The sequence below is a fragment of the Hipposideros armiger genome, unplaced genomic scaffold, assembly GCF_001890085.2.
Source record: "Hipposideros armiger isolate ML-2016 unplaced genomic scaffold, ASM189008v1 scaffold_419, whole genome shotgun sequence".
In the NCBI taxonomy this organism is placed as follows: Eukaryota; Metazoa; Chordata; class Mammalia; order Chiroptera; family Hipposideridae; genus Hipposideros; species Hipposideros armiger.
In genome coordinates this window covers 1,441,078-1,465,311 of record NW_017731769.1, presented here as the reverse complement: position 1 = coordinate 1,465,311, position 24,234 = coordinate 1,441,078, and the positions used below count along the sequence as shown (strand labels likewise).

Genomic DNA, 24,234 nt, shown 5'->3' with positions numbered 1-24,234 from the left:
CAGCTCCAGGTCGAGCTGTTGTTCAGCATCTTAGCTGTAGAGGGCAGTGTCACTGGCCCTCACATGTGGGATCCGAACCGGGGCCCTCTGGCGTCCCAAGCCAGCTCGTAACCAATGCGCCACTTGGCCGGCCCAACCCAGGTCTAGTCTTGACATAGGACCATCACCACCAGCATGAGCTTTGGGTGGGGTACTCAGGCATATTACTTTCTCTTTTGCTCCCAAGACATGTGTTGCTGGAAGAACTGGTGAATGTGTATCTGCAGGAGCATCTGAATGAAATTTATCACCTCAAACAGAATCTGGCCTGTGCTGAAGAGAAAATGGTCTATCTGTCCTATGAGAGAGCCAAGGAAATGTGGGTGAGTACCTCATGGGGGAGCTTTTTGAGAAATGGCCAGTGAGAGGGATGTAGGGATGAGAGACACAAAGGATGGGCTAATCTGTTCTGATACCCTCCAAACCAAGGGAAGAGATGACCTCAAGCTGTGCCCCTGTTGAGGGGTTAGTGGCAACTCACACATTTGTTTTAGAGCTAGCAGTGTCGTAGCTTTATGTTCATGCCACACTTCCCCCATCCAGTTTAGCTGATCTGGGAACTTGGGCCCTGTGGTTCTCATACCTGAAGGTGCATCAGAACCACCTGTAGGAGGTGCTGATGAGTCTCTAGGAGCTGCTGCTGCTGGTGTGGGGAGCACCCGCTGGGAGCCCCTGCTTTTGACCCAGGGGTAGTAAGAAGGAGTGAAGGACTTCCGAGAGAAAGCCTCACTCTCTTCCACACCCTCAGAGCTTATTCTTGTCCGTGGCCAGCTCTCTCTTGGCCAGGTTCTCAGTCTCAGGCCACACTGGATGTGGGCCACGTCAGATAAGACCTTCCATGTTACTGGGGAACGTGGGCCCTCCCAGGATGGGGCCCGCAGCATGTATGTGCTCTAGGTTCTCGGCTTCCCTCCTAAATCTTCAGCCCACCAACACTTGCTGTGCACTCCTTAGGAACTCAGGTACATGACCTCACTTCCCTTCCGACCTCTGGTGAGGGCATGTTTTTTTGTCACCTGCAGGAGGTCATGGAGATTTTCAAGAGTCGTATATCCAAGCTCGAAACTCTACAGCAAATGACCCAACTGGAGATGACAGAAAGCCGTCCCTGGTTTATATTCCGATTTGTGGCCCTGCTCCTCACACTGGCCACCCTCCTCTTGGTCTTCACCTGCACTGTGTGCGCCAGCCCCTTGCTGCTGGTGAATTCACACCTGCATGTGTGTACTATGCTCGTGCTGATCGGGCTCGGGGCCCTGGCCTGGCAGAAGTGGCATGCCATCCTTGCCTTGCACTGGCAGGCCTGGGTCCCCTCCAGATAGAGACTGTATTCCAAGGACTCCAATCCACTATCAGACGGGTCTTAAAGGGCCTGGGTTGGCTAGCTCCTCCCCTTCCAGGTGTCAGGGTACCCATCCAGCCACTTCTCAGCTCTCCCTTTCGGATTTCATCAGTACCAGCCCCATGAGAGGAGTGCGATGCCCACCTGCCTCACACTCCTCTTTCTCACAATCCATCGTACCATCTGCTGACACAAGGTTTGGAAAAGATTAAAGCCTCTGAAGTGCAGTGCTACTTTCCTTTCTAAACCCCTCACACCCTCTTGCAACTCAGTGACTAAATACTCAGGGGCTCAGGTGCCCCCAAATTTCAGTGGCAGCTTCTGTGCCTTGTTTTTGGCTAAGAGAAACTACATTTATTTCACAGGGACGGAGAAGAAGGGGTGGGGGGTGGTAGCCAAAGCCCTGGTGAGTGGGACAGGGGTTACGTTTTCCAGTAGGAGGTAGATCTTTTTGTTGTTGGGGCCCGGAGATATTTATGCAGGTGACACTGAAGAGACAGATGAGGCCTCTGTTTTGGAGGCGCTGGAGAGTTCAGAGCTATCATCCACTTTCTTCCCAAAAAGCTGCAAGATGCAGTTTCGAAACTGGCAGGATAGAAAGTGTTATTCAGCAAAGTAGGAAGGGCCAATGTGCTATGTTTAAGTAATGCTTGGGACATTCGGAAGAAAGTATTCATTAAGTGTCACCTGGATGACTTAACATCTTCTCTTCAGCGATTCAGAATCCTACAGAATGAATGGAGGAAGGCTCAGCTTGTTCCTTGCATATGGGGATGGTCTATTCTTGACTATTTGGTCATTTACGTCATCTAATTTAGCCGCTAACGGTGACTATTGTGGGTTACATCGAGTCCCTCCAAAATATGTGTTCAAGTCCTAATGCCTGGAGTCTGTGAATGTGACCTTATTTGGAAATGGTCTTTGCAGATGTGATTAAGATGTACATTACCATGAGGTCATGCTGAAAGGAATTTGGACACAGACAAAAGGCACAGAGGGAAGTAGGCCATGTGAAGATGAAGGCAGAGATCAGGGTGAGTCATCTACAAACCAAGGAACAGCAAGTACCCACCAGAAGCTAGGGGAGGGGCACAAACAGATTCTCCCCCAGAGCCCTCAGAAGGAACCAACCCTGCTGACACCTTGATCTCGGACTTCTGGCCTCCAAAACTGGGAGACAGTATATTTCTGTTGCTTAAAGCCACCCCGTCTGTGGTAGTTTGTTATGGCGCCCTAGGGAACTCACACAGTGACTGAAGATGATGCCAGGGCCTATGCATAGAGTGACCTGTTTCCAGAATGTCCGGAAAGAGGCATTTTAGTGAAAGGGAATGTGATTGTCATCTTGTTTCTATTCCATCAATTTTGGGGCCAGGCGAGGACTAGGTAGACAACGGTCTAGCGACCACCTCATCTCTTTAGCCAAGGGAGTCTTCCGGCACCAGGGAGCCCCTGCTCTTTGCTGCTTGGTCCCTAAAGAGTTCTGGGCTGTATTCATTTCTCAGATATCTCAGACCAGGGGTTGGCAAACTTTTGAGATGGAATGTACCCAAAGAGCCACATGTGGCTCGCGAGCCTCAGTTTGCCACCCCCTGTCTCAGACCATCACTGAGCTAACCACAATGCTTTGAGAACGAAGACCAGATGCATTTCCTATTATATTCCAGGCCTATTTTGACTACCTCCAGCTACCTCCAGCATCAAAACTCTCAAAAATAACAAACATAATTGTTGAAATCGGTAACATAAGAAATGGGCTGAACAGCAGAATCAGCTCAGCTGAAGAGCTGGCCAATGAGGCTGAAGAATTCATTTAACACATTCACTCAGCATCTACTTACTGAGCTCCCATTCTGCACCAGACTGTGTCCTAGGGGATTAGCAGCGAATACAAAGAGTAAAGTTTCCTGTCATCATGATGTCCCATTCCAGAAAGTTCTCAGAATGCAACAGGAAATGATAACAACATGGAAAGGGTGAAAGAAAGCTTGGAAAACCTGGAAAGGTTTAGAAGTGCAGACAGCTGTCTGGGAGGGGGAGAATGGGAAGAGTTAAGTAAAGACAGTACTTGGTAAGCTAGCCTAGGATTCCACAGACAAAGCCAGACCTCAAAAGAGACCCATGTGAAAGATAGGAAACAGGTCAAGGGGAGAACTGCACTCTGACTGAGGTGCCAGCAATGGAGTCCTGGGGAATCTGGTGTGGTACTGGTCCTACTGAATATTTAAACCTTACCAAAAGAAGGCATGCTTACTGAACTCTGTAACAGAGTCAGGACCAGGTTGGAGCGGGCAGAGCCATGGGGCAACTGTGAAATGGAGGAGCAGAGAAGAGCTGGTTGGAAGGGGTGGACTGGGTCTGGTGAAATGGGAGGTCTCTGAGGGGGTGGTATTTCTGACCCATGGACCTTCCTGGCCACCATCAAGTCACATCACAACTGCACCTTAATGAAGTGGATGTGATGTATTCAAGGAATAATAAGGCAAATTACACTTGGAAGATGATGAGCCTCATTGGTCACCTGTAACCTGCCAAGAAGTCTAGGAGTCACGGGCAGTTTGCCAGCCCATGATGGCTGCCATCTGGCAAGACCTTGGGTGGGACCACAGCACATCCCCCCTGAACTAACCCATAAAGTCTTGAAAGCCACAGGTCAGTGTGGCAAAGAAGGGCCTCTTTGTGTCCTTGTTGGAGTTAGGGATTAAAGATGGAAAGATGAAGATTGAGAGGAGTTGTGCCTATGAATGTAAGAAGTGCACATGTAGGATAAATGTAGCCATGTTCAGGCAACCCTTGGGTGTTTGAACTCTAGGTCAACAGAAGGGAAGAGCACGCAGCACACAGGCACTGCAGGCAACACCTACCCTTAGGCGGAGACCATAAAAAGGACCCAGAGGGAGAGCTGCCTGGGGCTGGGTCACGTGCTAAGCCTTCCCTGGTCATTTTCCTGGGGGACAGACATGATTCCAGGTGGGAGCCATCACGGGGCTCTTCTGGGGTCTTTCTAGTTTGCACCATCAAAGGTGTGACTTACCTGCCGGTTCATAAAGACATAGATAATGGGGTTGTAGATAGTGGCACTTTTGGCAAAGTAGGCTGGCAGGGCGGCCACCAGAGGGTGGAAGGCATAGCCAGGGTGGGCAGCAGCAAAGCATGCAAAGAAGGTATAGGGCCCCCAGCAGAGGCAGTATGCCAGGATCATCACCACCACCATGCGCGTCACCTCCTTCTCCGCCTTCTGTGTGGACTCAGATTCTTTCTGCTGCTTTGCCACCTGGGGGAGACAGAGAGTCATGACAGGGAACAGTGAGTGGGAGAGTCTCAGCGCTCTGTATCTGAGGGGACTCCGTGTTCCTATTGCTTGGGCAGCAAGTGCGGAAGGCAGTGAGAGGCGGTGGCCCAGGGATGGGGAGTCGTGGGGAGAAGATGGTTCCACCCGCTACAGCATCCTGGCCAGCCAGCAGCCAGCTCCTACTTGACTGAGTGCACGCCTGGCCCAGGGTGGCCTCTCGGGAGCTGTGCAGTCTTTGAGGTAGCAGCTGGGCCTGGCTAAGATGGCCTGGACCCGGGGTCTCCCAAGTTCTTGGCTTAGCTTGGCTCCCATTAGGAGTTTGGGAAGGAGCTAAGGACGCTGTTCTGAGCCTTACCTTGTCCGTTATCAGTATGTCCCCTCCTGTGCTCAGGTCTGAGCAGGAGAAGTCTCAGAGGCTGGCCACTGCCTGCTGAAGGCAGGAACTGACGGCCTGCAGCTGAGTGGGCATGAGGGGAAACTGAGGGCTAGGGACACGTTCTGGAGCCTGGGCTCCACAACCCAGATCTAACATGGCCCAAACCATGGTTGGACACCTGTGGTAGCCAGCTAAGTTGGTTCTGATCCCTGACCACCAACAGGGTAGGGGGAAGAAGAAGGCGGGCAAATCACAGGCTGAAGGTAGTGAGGTGAGGGGAGCTTATCTTGAGGCCCCAGCCTCCACTCTAGAGAGAGTTTATCAGCACATGCTGATCCAATTGTGGGCACAAGCAGCTTCATATAGAAAAGGCACCATGCCGAAGGCACCTTTTATTACCTGTGCTAAGCAGGATCCCAATGGGAACAGATGGCACATCCAGATCAAGCTAATTGTAGCTTAGTTGATTGATAAAGGGACAACTTATGGTGTTCAGGGGACCACAAGGGGAGTGCAAAGCTCTCAGCACCCCAGGACCCAATCTCAACCTCCTGTGTCTCTCTGATTTCCTACAAGGGCCCCCCAGTGGTAGCTCAGCATGTGGGGGTGGGATGCAAGGGGACTGGCTATGGACGGGATCCGCTTCCCAGGGGGAAGTGGGTAGAGAGTTGGCCTTGGGGCAGATGGCACCTGTAAATCTTAGCCTGCCCAACAGCCCATGAAGGGGACAAGGGCCCTCTGGCCTTTTAAAAATACCCCTTAATTTGCAGGTTTCGCTTGCAGATCTGGCTGCCCTGGGAACTGTCCTGGGTCAGGAGGAATCCAGCTCTGCTCCCTTATTGGGCCCCTCCATGGGGGCGGGGGAGGGGGCAGTGCCTTCCATCCTATAGGGAAGGACAAGGACAAGAGAGCCAGGGCTGTAACTGCAGCCCCAAAGAAACTGGTAGATTCACGTCTGGTTTGGGGGCAGGAGAGCGGATTGGGTGATCCTGAGTCCCTGCCCAGACATCCCTGGCCCTCCAGATCCTACCAGCTGGGGTAAAGCCAGGAGGGCATGGAAGCTTACTGCTCGGATGGCCAGCCACACTTGCAGGTAGCAGAGCACAATGACGCCGAGCGGGATGATGCAGCACGTGATCATGAGGACAATCATGTACGACTGCACCCCAGGGTACGAGCTGCCGCTGAACACATCTGGGCCGCAGGAAGTCTTCAGGCCATGGGGCCAGTACCTGGAAAGGAGGGCCGGCAACCTGTCCTGGTGCAGGCAGGTCAACCTGGGACACCCCCCCACACACACACCAGCTCAGACATGCCACTGGCTTAGGTAGGGTTGTGGGGTTTTTTTTTTAATTGAGGTAAAATTCACATTACATGAATTGACAATTTTTAAAGTGAACAATTCAGTGGCACTTAGTACATCCATTGCCACTGTCTGGTTCCAGAACATTTTCATCACCTCAATCACACCCCTGTTTTACAAAAGAAGGGTCAAGGCACCCTCTTGCCTTCTAAGAACACCATTGAATGCCCAAATCATTTTTCTGGGTCAACCAGCTCAGCCCATGGCCTAAGGTTGTCGGTGTCTCTCCATGTGTTCCCGTGAGCAGCTCACACTTGGGAGAAACAGACATTTCCAGAGGCTTGGAGACCCTGGGGCCCATTTCCATGTTGCAGCCAGCCAGATTCATACATTCATAGACACGGTATGCTCACAGGGTTCTCAGGGAGAGTCAGGTCCATCCTCACTTTATTCATGGGGCCCCAGAGGCCCAGAGATGGAAAGCAATTTGCAAAGGGAATCACAAGTCTGACCCTCCCTTCTCCGTCCTAACAAGCCACCTTCCTGGCACCCTGGCATCCTTACCTGCTCCAACCAAAGATGGGCGGGGCAGTCCACACAGCAGCCCAGACCCAGGAGAAGGTGATGCCTGCGATGGCCAGCTTGGCGTCAAATCTCATGTTGCCAAAGGGCTTACAGACCACCAGCCACCTCTCCCAAGAAATGATGGCCAGGGACCAGAGACCCGTGATCCCTGTGGGGGAGAGCCGACAGATGATGGCCTTGAGCCTCCAACATCACTTCTTCCATCCAAACTTGCTGACAGTTTTCCACATGAAGAGCTCCCCCCCACTCCCCGCCCCCGCCCAACTACCAGCAAAACCTTATTCTCCAAAGAGTGTTTTCAGGTGCAAGGAGCACTGGGTTTCTCGGTCAATTTCTTTTCCTAACACCTGCTTTCCGGTCCTCCCCCGCTGGGCCTCTTCTGGTCCCCTCTCATTCAGCATCTTCGTCCACCTTGTTTCCCCTCTCTTTTACTTGGCCACCAGCCTTTCCTCTGATGCTATCGAGGCAACCCTCCAACGGCCATGTACACACCAGCATGACCCACTGCTATGTTCCCAGCCAAGAGCTGTGCCCCTCCTACCAGAACACAGGCGTTCCCTTAGGCACTTGGAACCCATTCCCTGATTTCCCACCACTTTCCACCATTTGGCAGGAGGGGACAAGCGTCTCCTGTCCTGCTTAGACTCTGGAGGTCTGTGTGCAGAATTCAGGTCTCCATGAACTGGGGTGGGAAGAAGGACATCTTTATTTCCACTAACCTCTAACAGACATTGGCATTTCCTTCCATTATGAGTGTGACAGCATTAGCAGTGCCTGTGACTCGGTCACTATACTGAGGTGGCAGACAGTTCCCAATATCACTACATTCATTACCACTTAGCAATTTCAGTGGCTGTCAGGCCAGATCCAGTTATTTGATACTTTAATGCAAAATAGTGTCACTAATACGTCTAAAATATACTTCTAATACAATTTATTGTTTATATTGGTTTGTCAGGAAAGTCATGATGTATTTTTATATGCTTTTCAATGCAAAAATGCGTCATGACTTTCCCGATGATCCAATAATATAATTAAATTTAGTATTATAATTTTAATACTAATACTTTAAATGAAGGACTATGTCATTAATTACTGTTTAATACTTTGATAATTATATTTCAACATCATTGACTTCCTTTGTAATCCTACGGATCTCATTGTGTGCATTTGCAAACATTCTTCTAAGAAGGGGTCCATAGGCTTTCCCAGAGGGCCAAGGGGCATCCGAGGCACCAAAACTGGGGCAGAACCGCTGGCTGCTCGGCACCTGGGCAACCCAAGAACAGGTTGCAAGCAGAGCCAGAGACAGCCGTGAATGTGGATTCTTAGGCCACTCAGGTAGTGGCCATTCAACCACCACCGAGATGCACGGAGCACTTGGACTTGGGGGATGTACGTTCTCTGCCTGACCTTCCCAGTGACTCCCATTCTATGCTTTTGGGAGAGCGCTGGGTTATCAGCCGTAAAATAAGAGGCAGTTAGATGGGGAGGGCAGTCTCCTTACCTGTACAGTGGGCACCATGTTAGCACCTACCTCATAGGGTTGTGGGAAGTTTTATTGTGTTCATTTACATCTTCCTTCCTGAGTCCTGCCCCCACATTGCAGATGGGAAAATGGAGGAGGCACAGAGCAGTAAAATAATTTAGTGGAGCTCACACCACTAGTAATTCAAACCTGGTGCCTCCCTCCCCAGACCCTTCGTATTCTAGTGTCTCTTTCTTTTTCTACGTATATTGTCCACCTCCTGAGAATCCGAATTGGAGGTCAGTTTAGGTGGCACTGAGACAAGCCCAAGTTAGATGTGGGAGCTAAGGACCCAGGCGTGGTGGCCAGGTGGCCCTGTGAAAGTTTAAAAATGGGGCAGCAGCTGCAAGCCTTGGCTGCTTTGACAGCCGGGGGCCTAGAGACAGGCTGTATGTGCTGAGTGCCATGGCCCTTGGGTTCTGTGTCTTCTTGGGCGTACACTGAGTTCTCAACCTACAGCCCTCTGTTCTCTCATGGGGGCCTGGTGCAAGGGCCCCCAGAAGGGACCTTGGTCTCGTCAGGTCTGCTTGTCCTCCTCTTCCTCGTGAGCCCCTGAGAAAGACAACTGGCCTCATGGCAACCACCTCGCCTCACCAGGCACCCAACTTGCGACAGAGCCAGCTCCTACCCTAGCCTCCTCGCCACTCCTACCTATGCAACTTTGGCTCTCTCACTTAGCCTCCCTTCCATTTTCCAGCTTCCTCTTGGGTCTCCCCCTCCAGTCTCCTCCTCCTAAAATAAAGTTCCCGCCCCTGAGTGTGCCACCCCAGACCTGCCCGCCTCTTGTTGTCTGCTCAGCAGTAGCTCGTTGTTCACCAGTCCTCTGCCCACCTAACCAGTGACTGAGCCCAGCTCTCGTCAGCTGCCTAGCACCAGCCTCCTTCTCATCCTGCTGACTCAGGATTCAGCCCCTCCATCGCCTCCTCCAGGACAAGGTCCTCTAAGAGGACTGATGACACTGTGTAGTCACTATCTGGGATAGGGCTCCCTCTTCCCAAGACTTGGGAGAACTTTGGGGTTGGGGCCCTGTGTGTGGTATCCTATATGCTTGGTGCCCAGCACAAAGTCCGGCACATGGGTACTTCTCAGCCAATGTTGACCTGAACGGAGCCGTGGCCCACAGAGATATTAGTGATGGGGGTGGGGAAAAGGATGTGGGAATTGCTTCTTTCCCTGGGAAAAGCCAACACAGGTGAGCTGAAAGGAAACATGTCCCTGATTTGGGTGGGAGTTCTGTTCGGGGTGCCCAGAGCCCTTTCTTCCCACATTGTTCTGGGGTCCTCTGACTCTATATCTGTTTCCTCATAAGCCAGCTGCATGTCCCCAAACTGGCTGTCCCCAAGCAAAACCTATCTCAGAGCAGGAACTCAGGGTGTGTTGGACTGTAAATCCCCACACCTAAATGATGACCCCGGCCCAGCTTCCCCCGTGGGTCTGTCTCCCTTCAAACATGTACCTTGCACGTGCATTGCAGGCACACCTGGGGGGTTGTCATGTGAGTGTTTCCTTTACACACAGCAGGCTGGGTCTTTCCCGAGCCTCAGCCCTTGGCTGGCTTACCACACAGGGAGACGGTGTAGCCCTCCACGACACACAGAGGGTGACCCAGCACAAAGTAGCCATAGACCTGGTTCACAACACTGATGGTGCTGGCAATGATGGTCTCTACCAGGTCAGCAACTGCCAAGTTCACCAGGATCCAGTTCAGAGGGTGGCGTAGCTTCTTGAACCTCATGGTGGCCACTAGCACAAGCCCATTAGTGAAAACCGATGCAATGACTACGAAGACCATCCAGGTGCTGGTGAGGTGGTACACCCATCTGGGGGCGATGTGGTAATTGGGGCCATCAAAGGGGCCTGGAGACAGGAGGTACACAGTAGGCAGCAGCGTCACTCACCTGTACAGCTACGCCCATCCTACCCCTCCTCGCCCTGTCAACCCTCAACCCTCAACCCTCCCCTCAAGCCTCTCGTCAACCCTTCTGCTCTTCTGCACACTGCCTTTGCAAACGGTTCTTTTCCTCTAGCTTTGCGCATCTGCAAACAACCTGTCCTCTATCCTGTCTCTCAGGACAGAGGCCATGGCTTGCTGGACACCTGCAGGGGCATTCTTTTTTTTTTTTTTAATTTTATTGGGGAGTTGGGGGAGGGGAACAGCGTTGGAGAATCGGGGAAGGGAAACAGACAGGTAGACAAATTGCTGTTTTGTTCTTCAGTCTAGTTGTGGAGGACGTCGCTTCATTAGCCCATGTTAGTATGATCATTGCACTCTTCCTGAGTGAGGCAATCGGTCGCCGGTCATTGGTCGGCCACTCACGGTTGCTCACAGCAGCTCTCACCTGTTGCTGGCAGCTCACGCTGGCTGCTAGCCACTCATGTAGCTCACGGCAGCCCACTACAGCCCTGCTGCAGCCTACGCCATTGCAGGCGACTCACAGCAGCCCAGCTCCAGGTTGAGCTGTTGTTCATCATCTTATCTGTAGAGGGCGCAGCGTCACTGGCCCTCAATGTGGGATCCGAACCACGGCCCTGCTGCTCAGAGCTGGCGCTCCCAAATGAGCTCTTAACCAGCTGAGCCACTCGGCCAGCCCAGGGGGGCATTCTTGAAGTAACAAAGCAGAAGCCTTCGGTATCTCTGCTGGCTGTCGCTCCCTCCTACAATTCACCACCCCCAGTATGCTTGGCCAGCCTCATGGGGTAGGCTTCTGCTCCCATGAACCCCCTGCACCTCCTGCACTGCTTCCCGTGTGCACGCCACATCTTTCTGTTGTTGGATCTTCACTCAAGCTCTCCCCTGCAACTGGGTCCTTCTCCCTTCCATACCATAAAGCCTGGTTCAGATGCCTTTGGTTTCTGGAAGCCTTTCCAGATTCCCCAGATGAGAGTCACTCGGCTCCTTGAGACGACCATGACGCATCTCTATGATGTTCTGTATATATTGGAGTTACTCAAAAAGCACAGAGGCTTAGAGTGAGAATAGCAACTGGGAGGTGTCTCCAACTTGCAGGCAAATGCAAGGGGCTGGAGCAGTTTCAAAATGAGGCAGCCTGAGTGCCCTTCCCAGATGGTCCATGGAGTCCAAATTGGACAGGGTGGGGACATGGGCTGTGCATGGTGGTGGAGGGACAGGAGCACTACAAATGTGGGAGACCAGAGAGGAGAGACACTGGAGCAGGTGTCCCAGTCTGCCCCTCCCTCCTGAAAGCTGTGGGACTCATTTCATGAAGAAAAGAGCATGAGAAAGGTATCACAGTCAACACCCAGGCAAAGGTATTCTAAGAAATACAGGGAGGGGGAATCAGATGTAGGGGCAGGCAGAGAAGCAAGATTTCTTCGAATATACCTTGTTTTTCTAGATTTTAGTTGGAAGCCACTATTATTTTATCACACAATTAAAAAACAGTATCAAATTTTGAAAAGCAACCCCTGAAAATAAAAAATGAAACAAATGGACCCAAATGCATAGCCACTTGGTGGCATAAGCACACAGAAAAGGACTCTTCTAAGAGACTTGACTACATGAATGTAGTGGCATATATCCTAAAGACAAAAAGACCTGTTCAGGGCCAGTCAAGTGGCGCGTTGGTTAGGAGTTGGCTTGGGATGCCAGCTGTGAGCAGCAGGGCCCTGGTTTAGATCCCACATGAGGGCCAGTGACACTGCGCCCTCTACAGGTAAGATGGTGAACAACAGCTCGACCTGGAGCTGGGCTGCTGTGAGTCACCGGCGACAGTGTAGGCTGCAGTGGGGCTGGCCTGCAGCGGGCTTGAGCCGCCGTGAGCTGCGGTGAGCCGCTGTGAGCGGCTGTGCAATGACCAGCGAGCGACTGCCTCACCCGGGAAGAGCACAATGATAATAGCAACATGGGCCAGTGAAGCGACGTCCTGCATAACTAGACTGAGGAACAAAAGGACAGCAACTTGTCTGTTTCCTTTCCCCAATTCCCTAATAAAAAAAATTCCTTAAAAAAAGACCTTTTTGGGCCGGCCGAGTGACGCGATGGTTAAAAGCTGGCTTGGGAGGCTAGAGGGCCCTGGTTCCGGATCCCACATATGAGGGCCAGTGACACTGACCTCTACAGCTAAGATGCTGAACAACAGCTCAACCTGGAGCTGGGCTGCCGGCAACAGCGTAGGCTACAGCCTCTGCTGCAGTGGGTTGCCATGGGCTGCCATGTGTAGCCAGCAGCCAGCGTGAGCGGCCAGCAGCCGCAGTGAGCGGCCGTCCAGAAGCCAGCGACTGATCTGCCTCCTCCGGGAAGAGCGCAATGATGGTGCCAACTTGGGCCAGTGAAGCAACGTCCTCCACAACTAGACTAAAGAACGAAAGGACAGCAACTTGTCTGTTCCCCTTCCCCCAACTCCCCAGCGCTGTTCCCATCCCCCCAATTCCCCAATAAAGTAATCTTTAAAAAAAAGAAGACCTTTTCAAATGTTACATTTTTGGTAATCATGTCGTTGGCAGTTGCGTTGGTAATCATGATCCAGGGAGCCAAGACCATTGTGAGTGTGTGAGGAATAAAAAAAATGATAAACTAAATGATATTTAAATTCTGATTCTATCCAAAGCCCTTGAGACCATGATTCTTGGTAGGAAAGAAAGAAGACACAGTGGTCAAACCCAATTGGCTCCACTGGGGAACCAAGTCATTATTTTGAAATGGGAGAGGGAAAGAGGAAGGATCAAGCATTTCTCCTGCCTTTTCCATACACACTACCCCCCTGGGGAACCCAATAGTGGACGAGGGCAATTTCTCTTTATCGAAGTAGTCCAGGTAACAGATGAAGACAGCCGGAATGCTATTTTTGCAATTCCCAGTGGTTTAATGGGTCCTGGCATTGGGCTTCAGCAGCTGTCAACACCCCATAAAAAGGGACACCCTCCTAATGGTGCAGTCTCGCCAAAACACCCAAAAAACCCAGCCGGCCTCCCATCAGACCTTCAGGCCAACTCCCTGAGAATATGGGAAGCCATCAGCAGAGTTTGAGGTGGGTGAATCCAGGGACAAATGACTCATTATCTTTGACATATAAATTGCAAGGAAGTCGAGGAGAAACCTCTAAATTCCAAGAGGATGAAAAGACATATCAATCGATGGGAATGTGTGGGCCTTATTTGAGCCCTGACTCAAGCAAACTGGAAAAAATGTTTAAATGCTGACTGGGATATTTGATGATATCTTTTAAGTGTGATAATGGCATTGTGGTTATGTTTTCTAAAGAGTCCTTTCCCCTTAGACATGCGTCCTGAAGATTAAAAAAAAGAAATGGTGTGGGGCCGGCCGAGTGGCGCGATGGTTAAGAACTCGCTTGGGATGCCAGAGGGCCCCGGTTCGGATCCCACATATGAGGGCCAGTGACACTGCCCTCTACAGCTAAGATGCTGAACAACAGCTCAACCTGGAGCTGGGCTGCCATGAGTCGCCGGCGACGGCGTAGGCTGCAGCCCCTGTGGCAGTGGGTTGTCATGGGCTACCGTGTGTGGCCAGCAGCCAGCGTGAACGGCCAGCAGCCGCAGTGAGCAGCCGTCCAGAAGCCGGCGACTGATCTGCCTCGCCCGGGAAGAGCGCAATGATGGTGCCACCTTGGGCAGTGAAGCAACATTCTCCACAACTAGATTGAAGAACAAAACGACAGCAACTTGTCTGTTCCCCTTCCCCCAATTCCCCAGCACTGTTCCTATCCCCCTAATTCCCCAATAAAAATCTTTAAAAAAAAAAAAAAGAAATGGTGTGATGACTTGGATCTGCTGCTAGAAATCAGGAGGAAGGGTTAGTGGAGAGGGTTACAGATGAAATAAAACAAGTGATCCATACCCGGGGGTTCATTATACTCTTCTCTCTACTTTGGTAGATACTTGAGTTTTGGGGGGAAAATTCACAAAAAGGAATCTTGGGCATTGAAGAAGCCTCAGGGGCCCCCAGCGAGAGCATTGTTTCATCTCCTTCAAGGCTATTCTGGGGTGCAAACAGGTCAACATGAACTTCAGGGCTCTCAACCAGTTTGGCCTGGGAACCCTGTTTCTGATCACCGCCCTGGCCGCGAAGAAACCACAGCACATGAGATGTTCTTCAAGGAACCAATGGTCTTTGGTTTGGAAGGGGGACCTAGGGAGGAGGCCAGGGGCTGGGGATCACTAGTGTCCTCAGCTCTTTAAATGGCTCACATACAAAGCTTTCTGACTGGGTGGCTCTGAGGGCAGAACTCTAGCTGTCTGAACAGTTTTCAGTTTCTGTTGGGCCTGAGCCCTCTCTTGCCACGGTCCCGCTCGAAGCAGAAAGGTAACCCTGGGAGCCGAGCAAGCTTCTTCTACCAGACTGTGCAGCCTAAGACTGCGGGCCCTGGCATGGCGCTGGGCAAGATGACTGCTATGGTATCTTCTGACCCTAAGGTTCTAGAAGTCACTCACGCCCCTCCCCAAGCCTCCTGCTCTTGGTGTTTGCCTCCTTTTGGTTTCAAAACATGTAAAGATGAGTCAGACCCGGCTCCTTCCCCAAACTTGAATGTAATGAGTGCCCACTAGCAGTGTGGGGTCACAAGGAAAGAGTAATGAACTTTCCTGGGACAGCGATTCTCAAAGGGTCTGGTAAGCCTACGTGGTTTGAAAATGCATATTTGATATGCTGGTGTCCTTTTCTTTTCAGAAAGGAAACCCCCATTCATGTCATCATAAAAGCTAAGGGAGAAGACCCTCTTGGCTGGTGACGATGTACAGAAAACAGACTCCCCCATGGCCCCTTGGGCCTGGTGTCCCAGGGGGCTGCTCCAGCCAGCATGATCCAGCCTCATGGCGCCTGCTCTCTCACCTCTGGTGGCGTTGCTGTTGGTGTAGGTGAAGATGCTCCTCTGGGTGCTGTCCTCGAAACTGGCCTGCAGCTGCCCTCCTGAAAGCCTTTGGGGGTCCCACAGGTGGGCCATGGCTCCAAAAACCCTGTCCCTGATGCCTGCCAGTCCTGGTGCTGTCGGGGGGTCACAGCAATTTATACAAGCCTGTGGGATCAGCCCGGACCTCCTCACCTTAAAAGCTCCCAAACCCTTCACCGTCTGATCTCTTAATTGGGCCCTGGACTTAGACCTCCTCCTCCCCCACCTCGTGCCTCCCGGCTCCTCAGACAAACCCATGAGGGCGGCTCAGAGGGATTTGTTTGGAACCAAACTCAGAGCCCCCAGCTTTCTGAGGTGGCGGCAGGAGCTGCTGTAGACCCTTGCTCCTGTTTATGTATTCTCTCCAGCTCTCACTCTTAGGTCGGGCAGACCCAAGGGTCAGGATTTTTAGATTGGGGTATGGGTGAGGGAGCAGCCCAAAGCCCGTACTCGCCTTTCCCATGTTGTTCACCCCAGAGCCCTGGGAGGCGGGAGGCCAGGAAGCTCCACAAGACTGAGGCCTGGAACTGGAGCTTCCTTGAGCATCAGGCCATCTCACGGGGCACACATGAATACACGTTGTGCCAGTGGGGGCTCCTCTGCCAGGAGGGGAGGGGCAGACCTGGGGGGAGAGGAGACTCCACTGTGCATCTTGCTCTTTGCTTCCCCCTCCCCATGCCCTCTATGAGCTGCAGCTCCGTCGGTCACCAGGGTACTCATCTGGGCCCTCCCAGCAGCCCTTCCGCAGTACCTGAAGGTGCCCAGAGACAGACCCCACCTGCCCGAGTCTTCCTCCCCTAAGTTCACGAACTTTCCTTGGACCGCCCCTGACTAAAGCCTCCCTCTAGACTTGCCTTCAAAAGAAAGCCTCTCTCCAGAGTGTTCCAGACGGGCGGTCTCCGCTGTCCCTCTTCAGCTGCTGCAGCCTGTCTGCTGCTGGCTCTGCACTTGGCATGGGCACTGATTACTTGCTAATTGCCCAATTCTCCAGCCTTCCTGTTTCCAACAGAAGACCCCGTCCCCCTCCACGGGCTCCCCTTAGAGAGCACATCTTTTCTCATGGCTTCTGCCAGCTCCCCTCTATCCAGCTGCCCTCAGGCACCTCCTTTGGGTTGGCCTTAAGCTCACTAAAGCCAAGGCATGGGCTCATGTCCTCACTTCCCTGTTCTCAGTGCCATGACTCTTTAGCACTCCACACGAAAGCTCCCGGGGATGCGACCACTCCTGCAGGTGGAGGGGATGCCTTGGCTGCCAGGCTGAGAGCCAGAGCTGCGTGGAGCCCCAGCTGGGCCACCCATAATAAAAATGGCTCCTAGCATTGGTCAGTGCCTGCCATGTGCCAGGTGTCAGGCTAGGGGCTCTGCGTGGAATTGAAGGAAAGCATCCTGGCCACAATCTTGCCAGGGCATATTGGCAGCCTGGAAAGCTGGGCTCGCTGCTGAAGGACACCTGGAAGGCTGTGTTGTCCCTGACTGCTAGAGAAAGTACACCCAGCACTTCTGCTCCTAGATAGCTACCCAAGAGGATTGAAAACACCTGTCCACACAAAACCTTGTGTAAGAATGCCCATAGCAGCACTATTCACAAGAGATCAAAAGGCAGAAACAGTCCAAAAGTGAATTGGCAGGTGAATGAAAAAATCAAACGTGGTCTATCCATGCTATGGAGTTCAGCCAAAACAAGGAATGAAATTCTGTCCCATGCTACAACACGAATGAAACTTGAAAACATGATTCTGAGTTAAAGAAGCCAGCCACAAAAGGCCATATAGTGTATGATTCCATTCATATGAAATGTCCAGAACAGACAAATCCATAGAGACAGAAAAGAGATTAGTGGTTGCCAGGGGCTGGGGGGAGGAGGAGCAATGGGGAATGACTGCAAATGGGGACAAAGATTCCTCTGGGGGTGATGGAAATATTCTAAAATTAGATTGTGACGGTGCAGTTGCTGTGGGAAACAATTTGGCAATTCCTCAAAAAATCAAAAATAGAATTACTATATGATCCAGCAATTTCACTTCTGGGTATATACCCAAAAGAAGTGAAAGCAGAGGCTCATAGCATCAACATAGCACGTTCACGTGGCTCACAGTGTAGCTTGATGTAACAAGGTCAAGTCCCTAGAATCCAACCCCAGGCCATTGTGACTTCCAATTCCATGCTTTCCCCTCTTCCCGGGCCCCAGGGAGCTCTAGCTCTCTGTTTCCCACCAGGGTCAAAGAATCAGAGCATCTGAGAATGAGAGAGCTGGAAGTGAGCCTCTTCTGAGATCGCCTGCCCCACCTGGTCCCTTCTGAGCATTGGACACAAGACTGTCTCTTGCCAGCAACACCACGGACTGGTTGGATGGCCTTGGTTGGGGCAACCCCTCCACCTCAGGCCAGGTTCTCCTTCTGTCTAAAGGGAGTTGATCAGTCCTCCCCATCCCCACTATCTCCCCATGAGGCTGCCGTGGGCTTCCAGTACCACCGTGTCGTTTGGAAGCCCTTAGTGAACAACATGAAGTGCCATCTCAGTGGGGGTCTGGCAGAGGAAGATGGGGACATGTGAGGGAAACCTCCAGCTTGAGCCCACCCCTTGCCCACTCCCCTTGTCCAGCATGGAATTAATGACTGAGCTCAGTCCTGAGTCTGCTCCAAGACCCTGGAGAAGAGGAAGGGAAATGACAGAGGTGGGAGGAGGTGGGGATGGCAGTGAGTCCTGGACCATGACCGTCTCTGCAGAGTGGAGTGCTAATTGATGATTAGGGCTAACAGAAGATCAAGTCCTGTTTTAGCAGAAAGCAGATTACTGCCCTGGAAAGTCACCCAGCACGTGGGTATACACGTGTGCTCCCCGAGGCCCAGTGAAAGCTCACTCGGGGTTCCTCACTATGGCAAAGGGGGGATGAAATGGGAGGGGCACTCGAGAAGGAGATGAAGAACAGGGAGGAGGAGGAAATGTAGGTGAAGAGCAGCAGGAGAAATAGGGGAGGCCCTTCACTCTGCCCCAGCCTCCCTCCCTCGCCACCAGCTGGGGCCGGCTGGAAGATAAGATGGCCAATTTGTCTAATCCAACTACTCCTAAGTGAGTGGGGGGAGCACGATTAGGAGCCCTGAGGGCTGACTGTCACCTTGAGTCAGCTCTGGCTCTGGCCAGCAGGGCAGGAGGCTTTGTCATTAACAGCCAGTGGCTGCTATAGCTACAGGGCGAGAAACCACTTGGCCACTTGCCTCTGACTTTTTGTATTGTAATAAAATATACATAACATCAAATTTACCATCTGAACCTTTTTAAAGTGTACAGTTCAGGGGCATTGAGCACATTCACAATGTAGTACAAACATACCCCCTGTTCATTCCCAGAATTTCTCATCTTCCCCAACTGAAAGCTGTCCCCATTAAACACAAGCTCCCCCTCCTGCTCCCCCAGCCCCTGGCACCCACTATTTTACTTTCTCTCTCTGAGTTTGACTCCTCCAGGGACCTCATAGAATGAAATCATACACTATTTGTCTTTTTGTGTCTGGTTTTCAAGGATTGTTCATTATCTTTGTATTTAGAATAGATTTACATACATGGAATTTAATTTTTATATGGTCAAGTATGACTCCATTTCTCTTTTGGTTTCTGCCCTTCCTTCCTACTTTGTTGGAAATATTCTCCCACCCTAAGTTCCTCCGAGATCTGTAAACATGTACCATGTATATAAAGACCAAAGACAAGGGTCAGACTCTTTCCCCGTTTCTTTGACTGTCTCACCGCATCCCAAATGGCTCACCTCAGAACCCGACAACAATCGGATTTTCCTCACCCCTCTGACTGACTGATATTCCCTCCTCTGTATAGTCTCCATATTCTCAGTTAGGTCCCATAACCTCACTGCAGGCCTCCTGAAGTGCTGCCACGTCTGCACTCTGTGACCTTGAACAAGTTGGTCACCATCTCTAGAACATGTGCCCTCATCGGGAAGATGGGGATAACATTTACTTGCTGTAAGGTTTGAATGAGGTCATCCTTTTGAAAAGTTCTAGCACAGTATTTGGTACAGAAAATTCAGTCAACAATTAATTCCACAGATATTTATTAAGTACCTCCTGTGACCAGGAACTGTTCTAGGCCCCTGTGAACAAACAGGTGGAGATCCCTGCCTGCCCTCTTGCAGCTGCCATTCTAGTGTGTGTGTGTGTGTGTGTGTGTGTGTGTGTGTGGGCAACATGAACACCAGACATGATAAATAAGTTGTGATAAGTAAGATGAAGAATGGGAAAAGGAAAACAGGGTGCAGAGGTTGGGGATACCAGGCTGGGGAGGCAACAGATGTCTATTTTCATAGGGCATCAGGGTGGGCCTCTTTGAGAAAGGGACATGTGAGCAAAGACTCAGAGGAGGGAGGGAGGGAGGGAGCCATGCAGATATCTGAAGAAAGCATCCCAGGAGAGGGAACAGCAAATAAATGCAAAGGCCCTGGGGCAGGAGCCAGGGTGACTGGAGCAGAGTGAGCTAGAGGAGACTGGAAAGAGGGGAGGTCAGAGAAGAAATAGGGGCCAGAGCGTGTGTGTCCTGGAGGCCATTTTCAGCATGTGAACTTTCACTGTGAATGAAATGGGGAGCGTTGTATGGTTTTGAGTGAAAAGTGATACGATGTGATTTAGATGCTAGCGAACTCCCTCTGGCTGCTGTTCTGAGAATTGTAGGGGCCAGGGCAGAAGCAGGGGACCAGGTGAAAGGCAGCTCAGTGATCGAGGTGAGAGAGGGTGACAGCTCCCACCAGGGAGGGGCCAGCAGACTGGTGAGTGATGTCAGATCCTGGGTCTCTTTTGTATGTTGAGCCAATAGGATTTCCTGGTGGCCAAGGTGGAAGCAGTTGGAGGAAGGGAGGAGTCAAGGGCCCCTCCAAGGTTTGGAACCTAGCAACTAGAAGGATGGAGTTGTCCTCAGCCAAGAAGCCAGGGCCATGTGTAGTAGGTGTTTAGCTTGTGGGGGGAGGGCTTGAGCGTCAGGAATCCAGGCATAAATGACCAACACGAGGAACCAAAAGAGGCCATCACCTCGACCCACAGACATTAAAAGAGAATTTTTTGAACAACGTTATCCCAATTAATGTGAAAAACTGGATGAAATGGAGAAATTCCTAGAAAACACAACTTCACAAAACGGGCTCCAGAAGAAATGAAACACCTGAAGAGTTCTGTATCTATTCAAAGCCTTACTTTCAAACCTGCCTACAAAGAAGGTCTCTGTTCCATTTCTGACCCACACGAGGCTTAAGGTGATTTTCAGCCTGCACATGACTTTTTTTGTATCATTTTCACCAAGAAGTCTCAGACCTCTGCAGCTCATCCCTAGAAGTCTTTAGTCCCACATGAACAAACTGAATCAACAAGTGATACTTAGAAAGTTTAGGTGCAAATATCCAAAATTTGAACGGATTAAAACCCATCATACCTCCATCGCCAAACCTGCTCGATGTTTTAGCCACATGTTCACCACAGAGAAGAAACACCATCTTGTTCAGTTACGATACTTGGAATTTTACTCTCAGAAAATCTGTTGGGTTTTTGTTGTTTTCTTTTCTTGTTTTGATTTTTTTCCCTTGTATTTTTAAATGCATTTTCCTTCTTTTTACTTGAAAAAACAAAGTGTTTTATTTCCAATCTGATCTAAGCCTTAAACTGGGCAGAATTTGCACTGTGAGTAAACTATGTAGTGTTTGGGCTGTGCAGGGAGGCTGGTGGTGGGGGGGCGCTCAAGCAGGGGAAGGCCAGCCAGCTGGGAGGCTGCCATCTCGCTGGGCGTCCCCCTCCCTACCACAGGCTTCTCTTTTCACATTAGGATTATTGTGTCCAAACTGGCTTCTTTATATCCTGGGACAAAACCAAAAAAATTTTGCTTCACAAATCCTGATTTTCAACATAAGAGAAAGGAGAGAGGTGTAACACTGCGTGTTAATTGGAAATTTCCATCTGAACTAATTGTTTTAAATACACGTGTATGGATTTATATATTGTATGTTTCTTTCCCAGTACTGTCTATCAGAAGTACAAGGTGAGCCTGGCACATCTTGGTTGTGGCAGAAACTGGGGAATGGCAAAAGGACATGTAAACCAGCTTGAGGGGCTCCCACTGGCCAAACTTGTGCCAAATTGAGCATCAAAAAGAATTTCATTTCTGACAGGCATGGAGTCTGCAGAAGGCCCTGACTCTGGCGCACGAAATGTTTCACTGTTTGTGTTTGAACGGCTTCCGTTTTCCACACTGGCAGCTCTTAGCGCAGGAATCCGTTGGGGGCAGGAAGGGGCCACCACTTGGCCAGCACGCTAGCTCTCTGGCGCCCTCCTCTGGCGCCGCCGTGCCTCTCGCCCACCTACATGGCACTGCGCGGCCGGCCTGGGGACGCTTCCGCTTTCTTGGACTCTTTTGCTCCCTCCTTCAGCACCGGTCTCTGTCCTGATCCTTCTCAGATCTGCCCACAGCTGTCCTCACGCAGGATCGGGCTGTTCCTGAGGGGTGGATCCTGGTCGGTGCGTCCTGGGGACCGCTGGGACCCTTTGTACCGCCCTGCCACCCTGGTAAACCCTAGTGGCTTCTGATCCTACAGATTCTTCCGGTTACCAGTTATCTGTGCTTCCTGGTTTCATGAAAACCGGAGATTGGGGTGAGGGTGGGGGGGTATCATTCGTTCTTCCTGTGTTTTCGTGCTTTTAGAAATGGGAGAATTCGGGGTTTTGCTGCCTTCCTACTCCTACCTGAACCCAGAAGTCTCTTCATTATTTGTTTTTTCTTTTTAAAAAAATGTTTTTTGAATTGTGGTAAAATACGCATAATGTTAAATTTACCATCAACCATTTTTTAGGTGTGCACCTCTGTAACATTAGTACACTTGCATTGTGTTCATTGTCATTTTTGTATTAAGATCATGAATTACGTTTGTGGTCCAAGTAATTGTTTTTTAATTTTCTCTCTCAGAGTGGAAATCAGACAAAACCTTATACAACATATATGCAATTAAAATTATCAACAAGATGTGCACATACAATATGATTCCCTTTAGCTGTCTGCCCCTATTAGGGAAGCAATTCTAAACAGAAGCCCAGTTTTAACAGTAGTATTTCCTGTAGCTCAGGGCCAGGTGTCTTTCTTGTGTGTATACCCTTTATCTGTTATTGTGTGTGTTCCTTTTATCTGTCCCATCTTTTTTACACAGTGCAACAAGAGATATGCTTTGTCTCCATTGTTCTAGAAATGTTTTTAACTGCCTTTGATTCAGGGACAGAAAGCTTGTCCCCACTGAGTCAGAATGCAGGGCGCCCCTGCTTCTCTGGGAGAGTGACTTGCTTGCCTCTCTGTAAAGCTGTGACCCTCCATGTTAGGGGAGGCCCCAGGCCATTTTCTGTGAGTTCCAGCCGTGCTGTTAAGGTTGGGTGTCTGAATCTGAGCTTTACCTTTATAAGTGACATTTCTGGTGAGGATGTGATTACAAATTCAACATATCCAGTGATGGTCTGGGAGGCAAGAGGACCCAGTTGGGATGGACTGGTGCAAATAACTGCTTTGCTCTGAAGCCCAGACGCCTCTGGGAAGAAGCATAGCACACTGTTGGCACCACAATACTTGCGGACAAGCCAACTGCCTTCAGTCAACTTCTTCATTGATTTGTTATAAACTGCACCTGAAGTTAGTTAGGTATAAATATATCAGAATATTACTATGGTCTGAATGTTTGTGCCCCCCCCCCCGACACACACACACAATTCATATGTTGAAATCCTGATGCCCAATGTGCTGGTATTAGGAAGTGAGCTCTCGTGAATGAGATTATGTCCTTATAAAAGAGAACGGAGGGAGACCCCTTCCCTTTCTGCCATGTGAGAATACAACGAGAAGTCTAAAGTAAGTCAGAAGAGGGCCTTTATTTAATCATGCTGGAACCCTGATCTTGGACTTCAGTTTCCAGAGCTGAGACATAAATTTCTATTGTTTATAAGCCACCCTGTCTCCAATATTTTGTTACAGCTGCCCAACTAAACTAAGACATTAAATTAGTGCAGAATAGTGGATATGCTGCTTTAACAAATTCTCAAAAATGTGGAAGTGGCTTTGGAACTGTTGTCGGAGAGTGGGCCCTTCTCAGCGCAAAGTCCAGGTCCTCGGCAACTCGAACAAAGAATTGAACGAGATGCCAGAGTAAAGTACTGAAAAAATAGTTTATTTGAATAGACAGTACATTTCAAAGAAGTAGAAGTAGGCCCGAGCAGTAGAGAATGGCTCAAAGGCCCATTATTACAAGAGAAATTACATTCCAAAGAGTTTGGAGGGGCCACATACAAAGGCGAGGCTCAAAAGGCTCAAAAAAGGAAAGAAGGGGTTCAAAAAGGGAAGAAGCGGTCAAAAAGAGCAGGGCGGACTTCCCAGGACTTGGAGTTTTTATCCCCTTTCTCTAGAATGGGCTGTTCCCCTAAGGGCGTGGGACCACTTTATGGCACCTGTGATTGACAAGAGGTACTGCGCAGGTGTGAGTGACTGGTCTGATCTAGTTGGGTATTTTGTGCCCATTTGTTTTCCCGCAGGGGTAGGTAATTAGAATACAAAGGGGAGTTTTGGGTGTAGAGGGGATGTCCCCTTGGCGGTCCCACTCTGTGGGATGTGCAGGAATGCACCCATCCAATGCCTGCCTCTGCCTGCCTTGTTTTCCCCTTGAGAAACGTGATCCCCATAAAACCTCTATGGCAGCGGTTCTCAACCTTTCACAGGGGTTGCCTAAGACCATCAGAAAACACATATTTTCGATGGTCTTAGGAACCGAGACACCGCTCCTCTATCCGTCTCCAGGTCCACATGCAGATACGCCCACAGATGAGTACCCGGCGACCCCTGTGAAAGGGTCATTCGACCCCCAAAGGGGTCGCGACCCACAGGTTGAGAA

The 24,234-nt window shown here is 50.6% G+C and overlaps 2 protein-coding genes across 3 annotated transcripts in view; one reads left to right on the top strand and one right to left on the bottom strand.

The window, feature by feature from the left end:
• Positions 1–1,388, top strand: part of TEX28 (testis expressed 28) — an 11,036-nt gene extending 9,648 nt beyond the window's left edge. The window contains exons 3-4 of the mRNA XM_019664259.1: positions 227–362; positions 1,062–1,388. Of these exons, the coding sequence (XP_019519804.1) occupies positions 227–362; positions 1,062–1,361 (436 nt within the window). The 3' untranslated portion in view covers positions 1,362–1,388. The remainder of the gene's footprint in view (positions 1–226; positions 363–1,061) is intronic.
• On the bottom strand, positions 1,377–15,455 carry LOC109394314 (opsin 1, long wave sensitive). 2 transcript variants are annotated; one of them, XM_019664260.1, is made up of 6 exons: positions 15,271–15,455; positions 10,026–10,322; positions 6,917–7,085; positions 6,116–6,281; positions 4,416–4,655; positions 1,377–1,966 (listed from the first exon to the last, which is right to left on the bottom strand). In XM_019664260.1, the coding sequence occupies exons 1-6, from the start codon at positions 15,380–15,382 to the stop codon at positions 1,856–1,858; spliced, it is 1,095 nt and encodes a 364-aa protein (XP_019519805.1). In that variant the 5' UTR covers positions 15,383–15,455; the 3' UTR covers positions 1,377–1,855. The 2 variants fall into 2 exon arrangements, with proteins under 2 accessions (XP_019519805.1, XP_019519806.1); XM_019664261.1 differs by lacking the exon at positions 1,377–1,966 and adding an exon at positions 1,988–2,107 and having other exon boundaries at positions 15,271–15,420.
• Positions 15,456–24,234: the final 8,779 nt, after the last annotated feature.